General features: G+C 39.4%; 1 protein-coding gene across 3 annotated transcripts in view; it reads right to left on the reverse strand.

Annotated features, from left to right (window-relative positions):
- Positions 1-20,964, reverse strand: part of LOC126379537 (cyclin G) — a 46,909-nt gene that overhangs the window by 5,619 nt on the left and 20,326 nt on the right. For 2 of the 3 annotated variants that reach the window (XM_050028329.1, XM_050028330.1), the window contains exons 2-10: positions 9,054-9,154; positions 6,434-6,632; positions 4,686-4,801; positions 3,546-3,673; positions 2,810-2,988; positions 2,340-2,442; positions 1,713-1,810; positions 1,010-1,135; positions 304-392 (exon numbers count right to left, since the gene is read on the reverse strand). In XM_050028329.1, coding sequence (XP_049884286.1) covers positions 304-392; positions 1,010-1,135; positions 1,713-1,810; positions 2,340-2,442; positions 2,810-2,988; positions 3,546-3,673; positions 4,686-4,801; positions 6,434-6,598 — 1,004 coding nt within the window. In that variant the 5' untranslated portion in view covers positions 6,599-6,632; positions 9,054-9,154. Of the gene's footprint in view, positions 1-303; positions 393-1,009; positions 1,136-1,712; positions 1,811-2,339; positions 2,443-2,809; positions 2,989-3,545; positions 3,674-4,685; positions 4,802-6,433; positions 6,633-9,053; positions 9,155-12,225; positions 12,290-20,964 lie in introns of those variants that run through there. The other variant, XM_050028331.1, reaches the window with a different exon arrangement.

The raw sequence follows: 20,964 nt of genomic DNA on the forward strand, positions 1-20,964 counted from the left end.
AACGGCTTAACGTGTCCGAAGCACGGATCATCTAACTTTCGAACAATTAGGATCACCCTGTAATGTCCCAACCAAACTAGGAATCACAAAGTGATTTTTGCGATATGTCCCCACCGGGATTTGAACCCGGGACCTCCGGATCGCGAGTCCAACGCGGAACCACTGGACCATGGTCTTTATCGTCCGAGGGAATACCTATATTATTTTTAACCGATGCATCGTATTCATTCTTCTATCGTGTGGGTTGCGAGGTGGATGACCAACCTCACCACTGGCCCACAGCGACCTTTAGCAGGTACGTACCTGTTTCTTGGTGGCGTGGTGTCCAGCGAGTAGTGTTGCTCCTCGATGGTGGGCAGCATAGAGGTCAGCCGCTCCGTCGGCCGCAGCACCTGCACGCGAACATCCATTATATTAGTACTCACTTTTTTTAAGTAACCTTTTTTTATTGTACATTAAAGTAATATGATAATATAAGATAATAATAGAAGACGCCACAGTACAGTCATGAGCAATATAATGTACCCACTTTAGGATTCTGTCGCACTAACATATTTGACATTTATTGAGACTTAAAATTCAATTTGTCAAAAAAGTTAATGTGACATGGTACCAAAGTGTATACATATTAATGCTCGTGACCGTACACAGTAAATAATTAATTTATACCCCTATCACGTCCCTTTCATACTAAGTTGTTCACTCTTAGTACAAAAGTGTGTGTGTGTGTGTGGGTGTGTGAGAGAGGGTGGGTGTGTGTGAGAGAGAGGGTGTGTGTTTGTGAGAGAGGGTGGGTGTGTGTGTGAGAAAGAGGGTGTATGTGTTTGTCAGAGAGGGTGGGTGTGTGAGTGTGAGAGAGGGTGGGTGAGTATGAGAGAGGGTGAGTGTGAGTGTGTGTTTGCGTAGATAGGGTAATATATGCAAGGGTTATTTTTTACAAGGCCGGCAATCAGCATCAATAAAATTATGATTGATGCTGATTGGCCTTATGTAAATGCACTCCACTAACCTTGAGCGTCCTGGAGGACAATCTCCACACGAGCCGCTGGCGCTGCGGCGCGGCGCAGCGCGCCTCGTAGCGCGCCGCCACCACGCGCACGCGGTTGCGGGTGGCTACCAGCGACGTGTCTGACATCTGCACACCACATAACACGCTCATGTCATTTATAACAAATATAAAATACGTAAAACTTAGTTTTGAAATAGAAAAACAATCCATATTTTCTTTTTCACTGAATAACGAAGACTTATATGTGTTCACTATTTTGTATTTTTTTTTTTTATGCGGCGGGGCGTTATGAACAAAAAGTCACTTTTATAAGCACTTGTTATTTATTAAATTGATAGAAAATAGTCACAAAACACATCACACGTATTGACGCTGCGAAGGTTGGGCGAACAGAGAGAGAATGAAGAAAAGAATGAATCAAGTATAAAATAATATAGAATACTAAACAATATTTATATCGTAACAATTACAGATGTTCTATTTTTTTTTATATATTGATAATATTGATATTAGTTTCAGTAATATCTGCCAGCGTTGAAGTGATCGGAGAGCAAACTGAAGAAATTTGACAAATTGAGACAGCTAAAACAGATTTTTATATACGATTTTAGTTGGACAGTATGGAGAAATGTCAAATGTTAGGAACACTCAACAGTGCTGCCGCCTACATTTGAGCTGGTATCCATATTGCCACGCGACTCACCCGGCAGTGCGCTTGCAGCTGAGCCCCGATGTCGAACAAGCAGTACGCGGTCTCCGGCAGCGCCGACCCGCGCTCCGCCCATTCCACCATCTGTTGCTCTGTAAATATAACATTTATTGTTATTATATCGTTTATCAAACCAAAGTCCATACATTACTTAACTTGCACTAAAAAAAAATTATGTAGGTATTGATACTTTATTCAGGGTGATAGTGACACTGTAAGAAAGCTCAGACACATTATTCCGAGTTGATATCAAGAGGAAATTATCCACGACGTGTGTTTTTTTTTTTAATCCAATTTAATTCCATGAACTTAAATTTTATTATTGAAATTACTGAATTACTGATTAACGTACTTAATGACTATCATTTGTAAAATCATTAAAACTGTAAGTAAATCTTTTACTAAAAGTACAAAATTTCCTTGCAAAGTAAATTAAAAACATTGGTCGTGGGTAATTTATTTTTTACAAAATTGCAACGTAGGGGGGGATGACGTCAGCTGGTAGCCCAGCTAACATTTCACTTTTGAATTTTTTTCACTTGGCGACGGTACGTGTGTCGTGGTTTGTCCAAAATAATGGGTTTTATATTACAATATTTAAAATACAACATATATACATACCTAGTTTATAATAGAGCACCACGAGCGCCAGTTCGCTGAGGCGTGCGTTTGCGCACACGGCGTCACACGCCGCGATCTCCAGCAGGTTGATCAACTCACTCTCCTGGAAACAACAGTGTTATTATTAGTGTTGTTTATACACACACACACCCACACACGCCCTCATATACATACACTCACCCTTCCACACACACAGATTCAACGTACCACACACACACTCACCCTCCCACACACACATTCACCCTCCCACACACACATTCACCCTCCCACACACACACTCACCCTCCCTCCCATACACTCACACACCCCTCAGCCACACACACTCACCCTCCCACAGACCCACTCACTCTCCCACACACCCACTCGTCCTCCCACACTCACACACCCTCCCACACACACTCACCCTCCCATACACACACACACACACTCCTCACCCACACACATGTAGTACTATGTCAGTAGCGTCGTACCGGCACGATGTGCGGCAGCTGCAGATGTTCCGCGGCGTTCGCCACGAGCGCGCGCACGAGCCGCAGCCAGTGGTAGGCGGTGACGGCGCGCGCGCCGCTGCCCAGCCCCAGCTTGTCGGCGATCACGCGCGACATGCGCACCACGTCGCCCGCCGTGCACGCCGACTGAGAGATCGATACTGTCGGGGAGAGAACACGTTTAGAAACAAATTATTTGTTATAAAAGGACGCCACACACATTAATAATACGTATATACAGGGTGTTAGTGACATCGTAACGAATACTGGGGGGGATGATTCAGACCATGATTCTGAGTTAATTAATATCAAGTAGAATTTCCTGTCGGAATATTCATAAAAAAATTGTGTTTTTTTTTTTCAAAATTCCATTTGATATCAACTCAGAATCATGGCCTGAATCATCCCTCAAAGTTTTCGTTACGATGTCGCTAACACCCTATATAATAAGCTCCCAAAGTACTTAAGAGATGAAACTAAAACTAATTTATTTATAAAAAAAATCTAAAAACAATGTAAATTAAAAAGAGCTATTGTAGACGACTTTTTAACTGATAGATGATAGGTTAATTTCACACTTCCTCTCTTCCCTTCAACGTTGCTGTGCCCTACAGGGTCCATGTTATAGTTCCTATGCCTATGTAACACCCAATTGTACTACATGGAATGCAATAAATATTGAGAATTGAGAATTATGTGGTGTCTATTTGTGTCATACCGAGCTCTTCGACGGCGACGTTGCGCGGCTGGCCGTGGTGCTTGGCGTACTGGTCGATGGCGAGGTTCATGCAGGACACCGTGATGCAAGGCACGTGACACGGACGGACCTTCATCTTGGTCAGGAATCTGGGGAAAAAAACATTATAAAAAAAAAAATATATTTATTTGACCATAAAAACAACAAACTTAGGGCAATAGATTAAAAACTAAAAACATAAGCCTTAAACTAGGTTAGCCTGTATCTTAAGGAGCAGTGATCGGTGCATGCGAGATAACAGTACAGTACCAGTGTTATAACAGCTTGTTCGGATTTAAAATACATACTTAATATTAGTGTTCATATTTGTTAGAGTGTATGTGTGTTTGTGTGTGTGAGTGTGAGTGTGTGTGTTTGTGGGGTGTGTGGTGTGAGTGTGTATGGAAACATCTGGCAACAAACTTTATTAGGTCTTCCGTTTTTTCGTAGTCCATTTCCAATAGCCAGTACATTATGAAGCAAATGCAATTTTTGAAAGATAAAAACACGGATGGTATGAAAACGAGATTAATTAAAAGTGGGTGACGACCTCCGTGGTCCAGTGGTCTCACGATCTGGAGGTCCCGGGTTCGATTCCCGGTAGGGACATATCACAAAAAATACTTTATGGCCCCTAGTTTGGTTAGGACATTACTGGCTAATCACCATTGTAGTCGTTACATGAGCCAGGTCAGGGGCCTTCGGCGGCTCAATTGTAAGCCTGACACCAGGGTTGATGGGGTTGGTTTGAGAAGTTTTAGTTTGAGAAGCAAGCCGGTGTACCACAGGACCATCATCACCAGCCCATTAACGTCCCCACTGCTGGGGCACGGGATCAAGGGAGATCGGGCCTTAAACCATCACGCGGGCCCAGTGCGGATTGATGGTTATTAACGACTACTAATGCAGCCGGGGCCAACGGCTTAACGTGCCTTCCGAAGCACGGAGGAGCTCGAGATGAAAACTTTTCTTTGTGGTCACCCATCCTATGACCGGCCTTTGCGGAAGTTGCTGAACTTCGACAATCGCAGACCGAGCGCGTTTACCGCTGCGCCACCGAGCTTTTTTATTACTACTACTACTTTTTTTTCTTACTATTTTTTTATGTAATCAAATACGCACCTATCAAACAAATTGATGGCATCGATGAGGACCTCAGCCGGCAGGTCGTACCACACCTTGAGGCACCGCAACACGTGGGCCGCGCCGTCGCGGGCCCCCGTTGTCACTTCACCATTCTGGAAACAAACATTTATTATTATTAATATACATTTTAAGTTTACGCGTTTAAAAATAAAAAAAAAGTTTACGCGGTTATTATCATAATTAAAACACATAATAATGGGTTAATAAATAATAAAAAAATATCGGGAGTCTCATATCCCTGCTTTAAACGCGGTAAGAACCCGTTATTATGTGTTTCAATTTATTATTATTATTAACTACAACGGCCTCCGTGGTCCAGTGGTTGAGCGTTGGGCTCACGATCCGGAGGCCCCGGATTCGAATCCCGGTGGGGACATATCACAAAAATCACTTTGTGATCCCTAGTTTGGTTAGGACATTACAGGCTGAAGGCACGTTGAGCCGTTGCTCCCGGTTACTACTTACAGATGTAAGTAGTCGTTACATGAGCCATGTCAGGGGCTTTTGGCGGCTCAATAGTAACACTGACACCAGGGTTGATGAGGTTGGTATTCCGCTTCACAACCCATACGATAAGAAGAATTATTAATTACAATAATAACAGAAACGAATAGTGACCCGTGGTAGCCCAGTTACCAACTGGGAACGCTTGCTTGTCACTTTGAGGTCGCAGGTTCGAATCTAGCACAGGCCTAAAGCAATGATTGTCGAATTTGTTTTCGAATTCATGTTTGGATCATAAATGATCATCCCGTGAAACTCAGTGGTGAAGGAAAACATCAGGTATTAAAAATCTTGTGTTTAAAAGTAATATAAGTACTCAATATTATAGACTTATGGCGCCGGCCAAGTCCAGTCCGAGTCAGAATTTTCCTTTTTCGATTTAAATTTTCTCTTTGAGACTTGTTTCAATAGAACAATTAAATAATGAATAGCTCAATGTAATTATAGCAAATATTACGATAAACACTTAAGACCTTGGAAACAACTGGATTGCGCATTTGCGCATTAACTTGCAAATGACCTTTCAAATTACGTATTGTTTCAAATAACATGCTTTTAAAAGGTAAATATTATTGGTGTTATCTAGTAAGATGATCCGTGCTTCGGAAGGCACGTTAAGCCGTTGGTCCCAGTTACTAATTACCGATGTAAGTAAGCAGTCGTTACATGAGCCATGTCAGGGGCCTTTGGCGGCTCAATAATAACCCTGACACCAGGGTTGATGAGGTTGGTAATCCACCTCTCAACCTACAGAGAAGAGAAGATTGGTATTAGCGTCACAATAACACCAGACCAAGGGCCTCAGTCAAGTTGCAAACGACTATGACAATCGACAATGAATCCTTACACGAACTAACTTTTTAATTTAAGTCATCATCAGCCCATTAACGTCCCCACTGCTGGGGCACGGGCCTTCCCTATGGATGGATAGGGAGATCGGGCCTTAAAATCATCACGCGGGCCCAGTGCTAATGCAGCCGGGACCAACGGCTTAACGTGCCTTCCGAAGCACGGAGGAGCTCGAGATGAAAACTTTTTTTTGTGGTCACCCATCCTATGACCGGCCTTTGCGAAAGTTGCTTAACTTCAACAATCGCAGACCAAGCGCGTTTACCGCTGCGCCACCGAGCTCCTTCAATTTTAATTTAACTAATTACAATATTTGGACAGCCACCCTAAGATTTGTTTTATTTATTTTTTATATATTCACGCTCACTCACCTCATCGTCGTTGGGCAGACAGAGCCTTGGTTGGAACTTGTTCTCTAGCAGCAGGTACTCGTTGAGTGTAGCGTACAGCGTCGGCATGTCGTCGGTCGCGTTGGATGCGCGGGAGCATGACGCGCCCGCGTCAGCATCCGGGTGTCGCGCGCCCGCTCTCAACATGGTGGGTATTCGCGAGCGGCGGGTGAATCGGCACCTGTAATGTTTTGGGATGGAAATAAAACATGACAGACTGAGCTCCAACACAGTTTATTATTTTTTTATCATACACCGTACAAGCTCTTTGCCAGGGAAAAAATTAAAAAAAAAAACTTTATTGCAGTAACATTTGGTACATAACATTAAGGGTGGTATTAATAGACTAATCTCAGCTGAGACTGCCCTCAAGATCTCTGTTTTTATATGAGAACTGTCACATTGACATGATCTTGAGGGCGGTCTCGAAGCTGATATTAGTTTTACCCTAAGTAAGGATTGGAATCTCCTTTTAAGCAGGCATAAATGATATTGTATTAGGTGACTCCGCTCTACCGTAACAATTTTGTATATGTACCTATTTCATAAATTTCAACTTATAATACAAAATTTGACATGCATTTAAATTTAACGTGAATGTGTGTGTGTTTATGTGTATGCGCGGGTGCGTGTGTGTGTGGGAGGGTGTATATGTGGGTGTGTGTGTGTGTGTGGGGGGGGGGTGTATATGTGGGTGTGTGTGTGTGGGGGGGGGGTGTTTGTGTGCGTGGGGGTGTATGTGTGGGTGTGTGTGTGTGCAAGGGTGTGTGTGGGTGCATGTATGGATGTGTGGGTGGGTGTATGTATGGATGTGTGTATGTGTGTGTGTGTGTTTGTGTGTCTGTGTGTGCGCGTTGGAGGCTGTTTGTGGGTCGGGCTTGTTAAAATCAGTTATACCCTACGACATGGTGTTAGAAGTAAAGCGATAACAGCTCTTGACGCCGTAACGGTCGCGGCAGGCGGATGACCTTCCGTCACCGTGCCGTGCCTGATAGCATTTACCGATAACGGATATTACAGTTTACCTAACATTTTTGTAACGGTCTTCTTCTATAATGTGGGTTGTGAGGTGGATTACCAACCCCATCAACCCCGGCGTCAGGGTTATTATTGAGCCGCCAAATGCCCCTGACATGACTCATCAGAAATCATTTATTCGCTTTGGATAGGTAGGTACAGAGTCACAATATGGTATAAGGCAGTGTTACAGCATCTCTATCCTGCTAATTATTATTAGCTTGCAAATGTCAAAACTTCAAAAATTCTCTAATACTATAAAAACTATTAGTAATAAGCCATTCGCGTCATTTAAAAGTCATAACTTTAGTGAGTCCGTTTTTAAATTTATCAGGTATCTTATTGTATACTTTTATGCACATGTTATGAGGACTTTCTAAACAAAGTGTAGTTTTTGGACAGTGACGACTACGTACTTAATTACACAATTATACATATTTATTTATATATTTTATATATTTAATTATATACACCTACATATATACGTTTTGTGTGTACCCGTATTAGAGGCACATATACAAAAACTACTTTAAGACTTGCATTTTATAACATTACAATATGGTATACCTATCTAAATTAATAAATAAATAAATAATCATAATTCGTATTACTTAGAAGTAGCGTTTTTTAAATAATGTAAATATTATCTACCTTGTAAATGTGATAATATTATCTGAATTTACGTAAACAAATCTAAAGAACCAGTTTCATAATTATTGCGAGATTTTTCCAGAATGTTCTTGAATCTTTATAAAGACTCGATTACTATTTACTATGAAGATGGCCTCACATAACACTTTGTAAGGCAGAAAGAGAAAGGCGACCTTGATTTAAGAACGTCGCGAGGATAAATCGCACTTGATAAATATAGGTGTTATCGTGTTGACGTTAAAAACTATTTTCGTTTGGACTGTTAGATAAGTTTGTTTGGTTGGGCCTATAGTGGTGGATAATTTTAGGTGTAATTGAAACCAAGGATTTGCGCAGCGAATTCGTTGTGGCCTTAGTAAGACATTCTTGAATATTAAGTTGAAGGCAAGATGTGTGTTTAGTTATATTGCTGGCAACACAAGTTTAAAAAAAACACAGGGTGTTAGTGACATCGTAACGAAAACTTTCGAGGGACGATTCAGACCATGATTCTGAGTTGATATAAAATCTTAAAGATGTTTCCGTCGCAAAAATTTGGAATTAAAAAAAAGAACATGAATTTTGCGACAGGAAATTTCTAAATAAAATAAAATAGTGTTTATTGTGATCCACAGGTTTACATAACACAATTATAAAACCTCCTTCCTTCATTCAATTCCTTTTTATTTCAACTCGGAATCATGGTCTGAATCATCCCCCTCAGTATTCTGGCAGAATATCAGTGTTGCTAAGAGTGGTATTTCTACTATCCTTCGCAATAACATGCTGAGTCAGTCCCTTTTCCCTGGCTACACTGATTTGTATACTTATCTTTATCTTCTCTACTATTGTACTGCACTGTTTTGGGAATAAAGTTATTCTATTCTATTCTATTCGTTACGGTGTCACTAACACCTTGTGTATTAAAGTTATAAATAAAATATCCAGGACTCACCTAAGCGTCAGGAGCAGTCAGCGGCTTGATGTCGTTGTATATGCCCGCGCCGATCCGCCCTCTGCTCGTGATCCCGAAGCGACCGGGCGCCGGCCTAGTACCTGACAAGAGGACGCGGTTAGCGACAGGCAGCAAAGCCGCCAGGCGCTGAGTTGGTAGGAAAAGGGGTATCTAACTCGCGAACGGTTGTTCAGGAATCTGAAGCTCCCCGGAATCTTGGAGATCCTTTGGATGGGAGTGTGAGAATTTATTTGTAACGTCGAAGGAAGCTTGGAAGGCTAAAATTTCGACCTTTGAAATAGCAAAGATTTGATTCTTTAGGAGTATTTCTTGTACCTACACTTGTAGTAGTTTTTTGGGGTAAAGGAAGTTTCTTCAGGGTATTTGATGGTGGTATTAGGAACCCGGGTAATCTCCGGACTACAGGACAGAAGGACAGGAGTACCAACTCAAGGTTACCGGGTACAATGTCTTGTTGAAAGACAATTGCCCAGCCGCCTTCGCGCCTCTGGAACACGTCAGATACAAATACAGGGGTGGTTGAACACTCCTGTAGGCCAAATCGCTGTACTCACAACAAGACACAGCGACACAAGTTAAAGCTAGCTTTTTAAGCACCGGTCCTTTCCCTTGACCCTCTAGTATTCACGGGGTGAGTGACACCCTTAATACTACTTTTAAGCGAACCTTCGAAGTTCCTCGCGGCAAGCGAGAAGGGTCTCTTCACAGGGATAAGAAATAACAAGATCTCAAATCGTAATCAACTTGTAAAATACCTGTAAAATGTGCACAATGAATTTCGTACAAGCATTGATGGGATGAGTGATAGAAAATTGGTTTTTAAAGTTAACATTGTTACAGGAAATCAACCAGTGTCTTTCTTCACCGTAACGTAAAGCTACATTCTCGTAGAGTAATTGTCTTAAATGATATTCCTGACGTGTGGGTTATGAGATCCGTCTTCAACCCTAGTATCAGGGTTCCTATTGAGCCGCATTGGCCCATAACTACTACATGCTTAAGTAAATAGTAGGCGGGGCCCACTACCTGTGCCCTCTTAGTTTCGGACAATCAGGTGGTCAGCAATGCTCCTAACCTAACCACTAGGGATCAGTGATTTTTGTATGTCTCCTCGGATTCGAACCCAAGTTCAATGCTCAACTAGATGGAGGCCATTTTAATGATAAAACTTGTCGAAAAACAATTTTGTTTACCGCTTATCAAGGTTACAATAGATACAGTCGTAAACGTTAATTTTAAATGACATTCGAAGCGTTTCCTGTTTTCACAGGGTCCGTTTATACCGGAAGATTTGTCTTGTCTCATGCAATCGCTCGGCTTAAGTGGAGATGGGCAGGACACTTGGCAAAACGGGAAGTCAACAGATGGACTAAGGCTGTTACTGAATAGTGGCCAAGGGATAGTATGCGATATCGAGGCAGACCACCAGCCCAGTGGTCGGATTACATTGTGAGGTATGCTGGAAAGCAGTGGATGAGACTTGCACAGGATCGGAAAGGATGGCGTGAAAGAGAGGAGGCCTATACCCAGCAGTGGGTGGATACTATAAATAATCGTTGTTATTGTAATTTCTATTCTAGTAGAACACAGTTACGTACGTGATCTTGTAATAGCTAACAAAGCAAGCCGTCTATCCTTTATACTTGAAACATGATCGATCATTTCCATACTCCATTCACTAAACGTTATTATGTTACGTAATACTACTTCCTACTTTTGTTTTATCAATTATGCTAATCTCTTCAATAGCAAGGTCATTTTCAACATGTTTTCCTTTTTAAGACAGAAAAAGCAATATGGCCGCCCAAATTGTACTGTTCTGTGCAATACATTATATTTGATTTGATTTGAAAAAGTAAGTGTCTTTATATCTTTTTTACGATAAAGTGTTCCCGTCTTTCCTTTTTTTTATTTAGGCCGTCAGGTGACCAACCAATGAATACGCGAGATTTCTACTAGAAACAAGCTGAATTGTTTGTATCTTGTGTTAGTCAAATTGTCTTTATATTATGTTCGGTGCACAATAAACTTTTAAACTAAACACGTTGCTTCTATGCTGTTCTGGGAGCAAATAAAAAACATAGAACACGTTCAGCTGCTTGTCTTCCCGGGCATGTCGTAAAAACCGACAGAGGGATTGCATCCTCTAACATGATGGACTAATGTTATGGGCGATAGGCTGATCCCTTATCACCATAAGGTTCATCATATCCATCTTAGGACTTCGTATCAACAGTGGCTGCAAGTTGTCTTTGATTACTTGTGGCTCTGCCCACCCCATTAGGGATTACGGGCGTGAGTTTATGTATGTATGTTATTTAGGCCGTCAGGTGACCGACCAATGAATACGCGAGATTTCTACTAGAAATAAGCTGAATTGTTTGTATCTTGTGTTAGTCAAATTGTCTTTATATTATGTTCGGTGCACAATAAACTTTTAAACTAAACACGTTTCTCGTGTCAAACGTGACGGAATATTCTAAATATACATACTTAGGATCGTGTGTGTAATGTTAGTAGGTGGACTAGTCACATTCTCACTTTACCACAGGTGAAAATGTGATAAACGCGAACCTATGATCTCCCAGCTTTATCCCATTTTTCACCAGGGTCCGCTTACCTACCCTGAAGATTTGCCGGTTTTTTACAGAAGCGACTGCCCGTCGGATCTTCCAACCCGAAGGGAAAACCACCCCAATAGAGGTTAGGTCACATACCTCCGAAACGCATATCTCACGAATGTGGGTTTCCTCACGATGTTTTCCTTCACCGCTGAGCACGCGATAATCATTTATGATCCAAACATGAATTCGAAAACAAAGTCGAAATTCACTGGTTTAGGCTAGTTCTTGTGCTGTTATTAAAACTAACCTAACCTATAATTAGATCGATAGGGCTTTGTACGGTGACCGCTATGTACGGTCATGAGTACTGATATGTACACTTTGAAACCATGTCACATTAACTTTTTTGACAAATAAAACCGTAAGTCTCATTAAATGTCAAATATGATAGAGCGACAGGGTTCTAAAGTGGGTACATAATATTGCTCATGACTGTACCTAGTACCTACGTATTTTATTAATATTTTTTTAACATCTACGGAATGGAAACGCGAACAGACTTATTAAAAATAAAATTGAAAAATTACCTCCACGACTCCGCCATGTTGTAACCGGCCAATGCGATAAACTAAAAAGGAGGCACATTGTATCTGCGCAGTTTTAATAACCACATATGTATATTGATATAAACTCGGAGCTTACGCATGTCATGATTATATTACGAAATCATTTTATCGTCTACATTTGACAATCGTTTGCATGTTAATCATACAGAAACAATTTAGAAATTAGGTTATTTTATAATATCTTGATGTGTTTCATGATCCGCTGTTAGTAACATCTGTAAGGTCCTTCGGTAATTAATAAACGGTTTCAATATCGGCTATAACCACAGCGTACATAGTAATCATTTGACACAGAAGTAGTAACTGGGACCAACGGCTGTGATCAGCCTGCAATGTTCTAATCAAACCAAACCTCATGATGTGATTTCCCCCACCGGGATTTGAACCTGGAACTCCGGATCGTAAGTCCAACGCTCATCCACTAGATCACGTTTTTTTTTGACGTGACTTATTATAGATTACCGCAGATGGCATTAACTACTTAGCCGGACAAATGGGGAGCGCTGAAGGCTCTCACCCGGTACAGCGTTTAAGACAACAGGCCTGAGGGTGCCCAGTTGGATGCGAACCTCGGCTCAGGGCGTCGTCAGAGGAAAAATATTTGAAAGAATTAATCGACCCTAGTGGGTCGATAGCGATAAGCGCTGAATGAGGGAAATCGTCAACCACGCCGGCGGGGTCGGTATCGGGGTCCTGAAGTGTTTGGTGTCGCGAGCTGATTGGCTGCCTCTATGGCTAGAGTACACTAGATCACGCAGGCCGTTGTTATGTTATGTTAAAAGAATACAATTACCAAAGTCATTGTTTTCCCTTGTTCTTGCGGATTACATTACAATGTACCTATGTATGTATGTGTGATTTTTAACAAACCTTGCAAAACACTGGGTGTATGCAATTCTATACTCAATTTCCACGGCACAGAGGTGTGGCTACGAAACCGACGGAGTAGGTATCACGGAGGTTTTTTTTTATTTGACAGAATCAGAATCATTTATTCAACGTAATTATCATGGATAAACTTGTTGAAGGTCAATGTAACATTTTTGAATTTACGTCATTTCGCAAGGTGTTATGGCTGAGGAGAAGAAATAACAAGAAACTGCAACACATCTTTTAAATCAATCATCAAAGGGTAAATTACATGTTATAATAACTAGAGGAACACATTCAATACCAGACATTTTTTTATCATTTAGGTAATCATTAATCTTATAATAAGCTTTTTTACATAAAGTGAGCTTTAAATTTATTCTCTGACAAATTCAAAATATTATCTGGTATTTTATTGTAAAAACGTATACATAACCCCAAATAAGATGAATTTAATTTGACTACATCTTCTTATCGTATGGGTTGTGAGCTGGAATACCAACCTCATCAAACCTGATGTCAGGGTTATAATTGAGCCGCCAAAGGCCCCTGACATGGCAACACACAACATACACAACAACACATAACGTAAGCTCTCAACTGGCAAAATTACATCTTCCACCCATTATTATTCTGATTAAAATAAAAAGAAGCAATACAGGTAGCAACATAATTTGATTATAATTAAAACACATAATAACGGGTTATTACCGCGTTTAAATCAGGGATATGAGACTCCCGATATTTCGACACTGTTGCAAGTTTTAAGTTTACGCGGTTATTTTCATAATTAAAACACATAATAACGGGTTCTTACCGCGTTTGAAATAGGAATCTGAGACTGCCAGACTATGAGGGAGTCTCATATCCGTATTTCAAACGCGGTAAGAACCCGTTATTATGTGTTTTCATTATGATAATGGTGCTAATTCCTGTAAATACCATCTAATTTTATTTTAAGTTAAATCTGTCATTGGTGCTAATTCCTGTAAATACCATCTAATTTTATTTTAGGTTATATCTGTCATTTTCTTATCCGCCGAAAAGGAAAGGGACGGGTAATCGACAAGCATAAAAGGGTATAGCGAGGTAAGGAAGACGAAATGGCCCCCATGGCCCATGACGGAATTATCATTTGTATTGGTATTGGCACTCTAAAAGAATACGAAATGTAAGGTCGTTGACCCCTGACCTTGACCTGTCTTTGAGATATTCGAGAAAGTTCGTACGCGCGCCGAGTTTTTTCAATTTTTTTTTTCCGAAAAACTATAAAAGCTAGAAGGATGGGACCAATTGCGTATAATTAGGGATACTTTGAAAAATATTCTGTATTTTTTTCAGAGTTCTGGTGAAATGACAACTGTGCAAAATAATTAAACAAAATATAAATATATTTTTTTAGTACTGTTCTATTATGTTTACCGCGCCAAAAAAAATATATAATACTCTTTGATTTATATACTTACACCACACAAAAACTGATCAAAATCAAAGAGGCGCTTCTTGAGTAATTATGAATTTACTTAGTGTGCGTACGGCTGGTAGGAACTAATTAAAGAGGTCGTTTTTAGATTAATTATTATAATTACATGTTAAACAGAATTTTAATCATCATCATCACTATTTTCATTTATGACAACATTGATTGCATCATTTGAAAATATTTTCGACAGAATTTCAGCAGGACGTAAAATGCGAGATAGATATCTCGCATGAGCTAAATAATATAATTATTACACTTGCGATATATGAAAATCGACTTGCGAAAATCGTATTTTGGGCAAAAGAAAACCCATTTATGCAAACTGTTTACAATCTGTACTATGAACGGGTTTATAGTTGATTTTGCTGGGCCAATTTATGGTACGGAAAATGATGTCACTATTATGAAGAAAGTGCTACAGGATGCTAAACTTAAAACTCTAGTTCGTAGTACAAATTGTAAACGGTTTGCATAAATGGGTTTTCTTTTGCCCAAAATACGATTTTCGCAAGTCGATTTTCATATGCCGCAAGTGTAATAATTATATTACTTAGCTCATGCGAGATATCTATCTCGCATTTTACGTCCTGCTGAAATTCTGTCGAAAATATTTTCAAATGATGCAGTCAATGTTGTAATAAATGAAAACAGTGATGATGATGATTAAAATTATGTTTAACATGTAATTATAATAATTAGTCTAAAAACGACCTCTTTAATTAGTTCCTACCAGCCGTACGCACACTAAGTAAATTCATAATTACTCAAGAAGCGCCTCTTTGATTTTGATCAGTTTTTGTGTGGTGTAAGTATATAAATCAAAGAGTATTATATATTTTTTTTGGCGCGGTAAACATAATAGAACAGTACTAAAAAAATATATTTATATTTTGTTTAATTATTTTGCACAGTTGTCATTTCACCAGAACTCTGAAAAAAATACAGAATATTTTTCAAAGTATCCCTAATTATACGCAATTGGTCCCATCCTTCTAGCTTTTATAGTTTTTCGGAAAAAAAATTTTGAAAAAACTCGGCGCGCGTACGAACTTTCTCGAATATCTCAAAGACAGGTCAAGGTCAGGGGTCAACGACCTTACATTTCGTATTCTTTTAGAGTGCCAATACCAATACAAATGATAATTCCGTCATGGGCCATGGGGGCCATTTCGTCTTCCTTACCTCGCTATACCCTTTATGGAACACACGTCAATTTTAAGCACAAATCTAAAACAACCGTCTAAAAATTCGCCCGGGTTATTCATTTATTTACTCATTCTTCCTAAAATTAAGAGCTGTCAATCATCCGTCCCTTTCCTTTTCGGCGGATAAGAAAATGACAGGTATAACTTAAAGTAAAATTAAGAGATGTCTGCAGGAATCGGGGCCATTTTCTTATCCGCCGAAAAGGAAAGGGACGGGTAATCGACAAGCATAAAATTTACGGAACACACGTCAATTTTAAGCACAAATCTAAACCAACCGTCTAAAAAATTTACATCAGTCAATAACCCGACACATTCATTTACTCATTCTTCCTAAAATTAAGAGCTGTGAATCATCCGTCCCTTTCCTTTTCGACTGATATGAAAATGACGAATATAACTTAAAATAAAATTAGGCGGTGTCTCCAGGAATCGGGGCCAATAACCGCGTAAACTTAAAACAATGTATAGTTTGATTATGTCCGAATTCATCAAAAGACCAGGTCAAGTGTACCAGGTGATGAGTCAGGGTCGTAGTAAGTGCAATTCTGTGATCTCTGCCTAACCCAACGGGAAATAGGCGTGATCTTATGTACATAGTATGAATTGTTCATTATCGCTGTCTTCCTAGCCCGAAGCTTACCCAAACATGCGTGTGCGCAACTTTCACTAGCGACGCAGCGGCGCGCGAGATTCTTCGACGCTGTGAGCTTGAAACTGAGTTATTGTTGTTTTTTTCTACTGCAATTTCTAGGCCTATAGTCTGAGTCAGTCTAGAAAGTAGGTAATAAAGTTATTCTAGAATTTACTACTTTCCTAGGTCAAAGATAAATTATGAAATTCTGATTACTAAATAAAGATAGATCTAAAGGTGACAAAAAACTTTTTCTTTTTTCTATTTAACTTATTTATGAATTTTAATAAAGAAAAATGTAATAAGTGAGACATTTTGACATGTTTTTCTATGACATCACAGGTCGCTTTCTGATACAAATTCCATAGTAATTTCGTGTTTTGACGTTTAGTAAAAAGTAACTGATTTGACTAGTTGGACTTTACAACATCGTTATGTAATATGTAGTTCTTAGCACTCGATTAATTAAGTCTAATACTACTTCTAGAAAGGCAACTCTCCGCTCCCCACCAGCAGCTAAGCTAGGTTTACCTCACCCCCTCGGTCTTACTTAGTCTTCAATTGTATGGCGTCAGACGTCACACACACAGAAGCGCGTGTACAAAGTCAATGTATAGTGACTGTGTAACACGAGGTGTTTTGTATCAAGTGTATATTCAAATTCAAAAAAACCTTTATACTGGTGTGAGTAATCGTTACATGAGCCATGTCAGGGGCCTCAATAGTAACCCTGTCAGGGTTGATGGGGTTGGTAATCTACCTCACAACCCACACGGTAGAAGTGTATTCTTGTTGTTATGTTTTCGTGTTGTTGTTGGTATGTTGTCGTGTTGTTGTTGGTATGTTGACGTGTTGTTTTTGTAGCCAAACACATTACGCAACACGTGTGAACACAATATTGCAATAACAATTAAAATTTCTATTCCCACGGCGCAAGTAAAACCGTGAATGACCATGTGTAACTCGAGCTCAAAATGAGTTATGTAAAAGTGATGTTAAAACAATTATTTGCTTGCCAAGTCGTTATCTGTGGTTAGAGCGTTGGGTAACTGGAGGTCCGGGTTCGATTCCCAATGGGGACATTGTCGAAATCACTTTGTGAGACTGTCCTTTCTAAAGACATTGCAGGCTTGAATCGCCTGATTGTCCGAAAAGGTGAGATGATTCCGTGCTTCGGAAGGGACGTTAAGCTATTGGCAAAACACCTCCTTTATCATATAACATCGTGAGGTAACCCACGTACGTGAGCTTTACGTGACGTTCCGATTCTGAATCATTTTATAAAAAAATTTGAGTTACCTCATTTTGGCAACCTTCGTCGTCTGTTCATTGCCATCTTTGGTCGATTTGTCAGTTTCTTTGACGGTGTGCGTAGTATAAGTGTAGTACTGAATGATTAATGTCCACTTATGACCTTACTTGTTATTGACATTTGAATATACAGTTGTATTGTAAAGAACGTCTAGGGCCCTGTGCCGAGGTTTTTCTTGCAGCTTCTTTTCCCCGGCTATACAGGTTGTGAGAAGCTGCAGTAGTTTTAGGCGGAAGAGACGTTCGTTATGTAAAAATTTACGATACAAAGAGTAACTATGTTACCTATTGAATAAAGATATTTTTGAATTTTAATTCACGGAGCAGAAGAGGTTGGAAAGGTTCTAACGCGCATTTCTTATGTTTCGGTAATATACGATCCCGACGATCCGATTACTGTAGCCGTAGAGGCGGCCAATCAGCTCGCGACAACAAACACTTCAGGATTCCGAAACCAAAAGGTGGGAAAGGCACTAACGCGCATTTTGTATGACAACAGCTGTCACCGGTTCAATCCCACTTTTTTTTTATATAAATTGCCGATCATACTTTACGATTTTTAGCTTTCCTGTTATAAGGAGGGATCTTCTTTATTCAATCAATCAATCAATCAATAATACTTTATTGCACAACAACATATACAAAGGACATAAACATACGAATAAAACATAAGCACAATAGGTTTTATTATTATTTTTCCGACAAGCGGCAAAGAAAGAGGGTAGACAAATATGTTTGCCCTTAGAAAATTATGGATCTACCTACTCCACTACTGATGATGATTGCATCCAGACTGGACTGCCCTTTTCTTCGGCATTTTTAATTTTAATAAATATGATTTTAATTTTAAGTTTTGATTTTAATATATGGGACATAATTATATCTTACAATATGGGTACCTACCTGAAATAAATGCATTTTCTTTTATAAACAAAAAACAGTTAAGATTCTTAAACTAAGATGTTCATATCGTCTCCATAGCCGCCATTTTATCGTGCCACTTTCCCGCCAATAAACGCCAGAAATAGACGCGTTCTAAATTGGAACGCGGCGCCGTAATGTGTTCGTTTTGTAACGGAACACACTGTCATATTTCGCGGCGGATGTCGCGTCGCTTATGGTAATTTTAGGATAACTGCGTCTTTAGTAGGTAAACCTAAATGATTATTTTTCGTGCAAATTTTTAGTACTTAGAATAAAATTCAACTTGCCACACATATCAGTCGACTGCATAAGATCACTAAATCTTTTAAGGGGCAATGTATAGGCTTCGTTTTTACAATAAGATTCCCATTGACACTCAAAATTTGTCTTAGAACAGTTTTAAGACTAATTAAACAGAATCGTTGTAACAAAGTTATTATAAAGTTAGTGATTATTTAGAAGATATGAATGCATGGGATTAACTGTCAAGGAACTGATATTAGGCAGACAAATTACTTTATAGTATATAATATATTTTTTTTTTAAAGAACGTCTAGGGCCCTGTGCCGAGGTGTTTCTTGCAGCTTCTTTTCCCCGACTGTAAAGGTCGTGAGAAGCTGCAGTAGTTTTAGGCGGATGAGACGTTGGTTATGTAAAAAATGTTGATCCAAATTGTAACTATGTTAATGAACGAATACTATTAATTAGGTATCATAAAATCAGTTCCTGTAACAGCATATCCAGCAAGAAGTTATCTGGTAGATAAGTGCTGCTATCAGATAGATTATCAAGGGCAAAGAACATACTAAGATTTTCTTATAGCCCATACGATACGACACAAGTTGTTCATTCTAATCATTCCTTCCGAAAATAGACTAATGAATGTCTATTCCGTATATGGCTAAAAGTAGCTGAAACAACATGACTAATAAATAAATTGACTCCCAGGTGGGTATTTTTAACTTATTTCATGTCGAAATACTTATGTCATCTATGGGCTAGCAATGGCGGCTTGTCATAGGATTGAGCATACGAGGGGCCTGTTTAATAAAACTTACAATTGTAAATTACAATGACAATTTGATGTACATTGCGGAGTGTGTGATCACGAATATTTTGCAGTTTCATATTAGCTACGTAATGAACACCAAATTGTCATTGTAATTTACAATTGTAAATTTTATAAAACAGGCCCCTAGTCTTCTTATACCATGGTCAACCGTACAGTCATGAGCAATATAATGTACCCACTTTAGGACTCTGTCGCACAAACATATTTGACATTTAGTGAGACTTACAGTTCAATTTGTCAACAAAGTTAATGTGACATGGTACCAAAGCGTATACATATTAATGCTCGTGACCGTACAGACGTGTGTGAATGTAGGTAGACTTATTTTTTGCTACACGTCAATCATTTCCTCTATAACTTTCCGATGACATCATCAGTACTTCATGTGCCAATTTTTTTGCTCCTTACAAAAACTATCTTGTCGGGTTAGTTTTTCTTATTAAGTATTATATAACCGACCTTGGCAGTTGTAACTATTCACTATTAATAATTATTATCTTAATCGTTTTGACCGTCTGTGTGAGTGAAAACTCGGTTCAAACTACTCTATAAAAGACATTTTAAAGTAATTCAAACATTATTCATTACATGACGGAGTTCATAGTGTGATGCCCCTTCGAACAATCAACTTTGTATCCCGAGAAATAGTTCCCGTGGGAAGATAAAAAAACATACTTGTTCTGCAAAAAAGTACCCTCGCCTTCACGCGAGTAATGCTATAATAACTATCTCCCTAGCATTATCCCGTTTTTCACAGGGTTATAGCTTACCTAACCTGAAGATTTGACAGGTACGGTTTTTTACATAAGCGACTGCCTGTCCGACCTTCCAACCCGAGAAGGGAAAACCGGCCCAATATAGTGAGAAAATTTAGAAGCAGCCGTATTGTTCAATGGTTTATTCCGGACTGGGGCAACATAGTGGTCTTACATCTAACTACATATTGGTGCTAATTCCTGTAAATACCATCTAATTTTATTTTAAGTTATATCTGTCATTTTCTTATCCGCCGAAAAGGAAAGGGACGGGTAATCGACAAGCATAAAATTTATGGAACACACGTCAATTTTAAGCACAAATCTAAACCAACCGTCTAAAAATTTTACATCAGTCAATAACCCGACACGTTCATTTACTCATTCTTCCTAAAATTAAGAGCTGTGAATCATCCGTCCCTTTCCTTTTCGACGGATATGAAAAT

The sequence above is a fragment of the Pectinophora gossypiella genome, chromosome 29 (genome assembly GCF_024362695.1).
Source record: "Pectinophora gossypiella chromosome 29, ilPecGoss1.1, whole genome shotgun sequence".
NCBI classification, from domain to species: domain Eukaryota; kingdom Metazoa; phylum Arthropoda; class Insecta; order Lepidoptera; family Gelechiidae; genus Pectinophora; species Pectinophora gossypiella.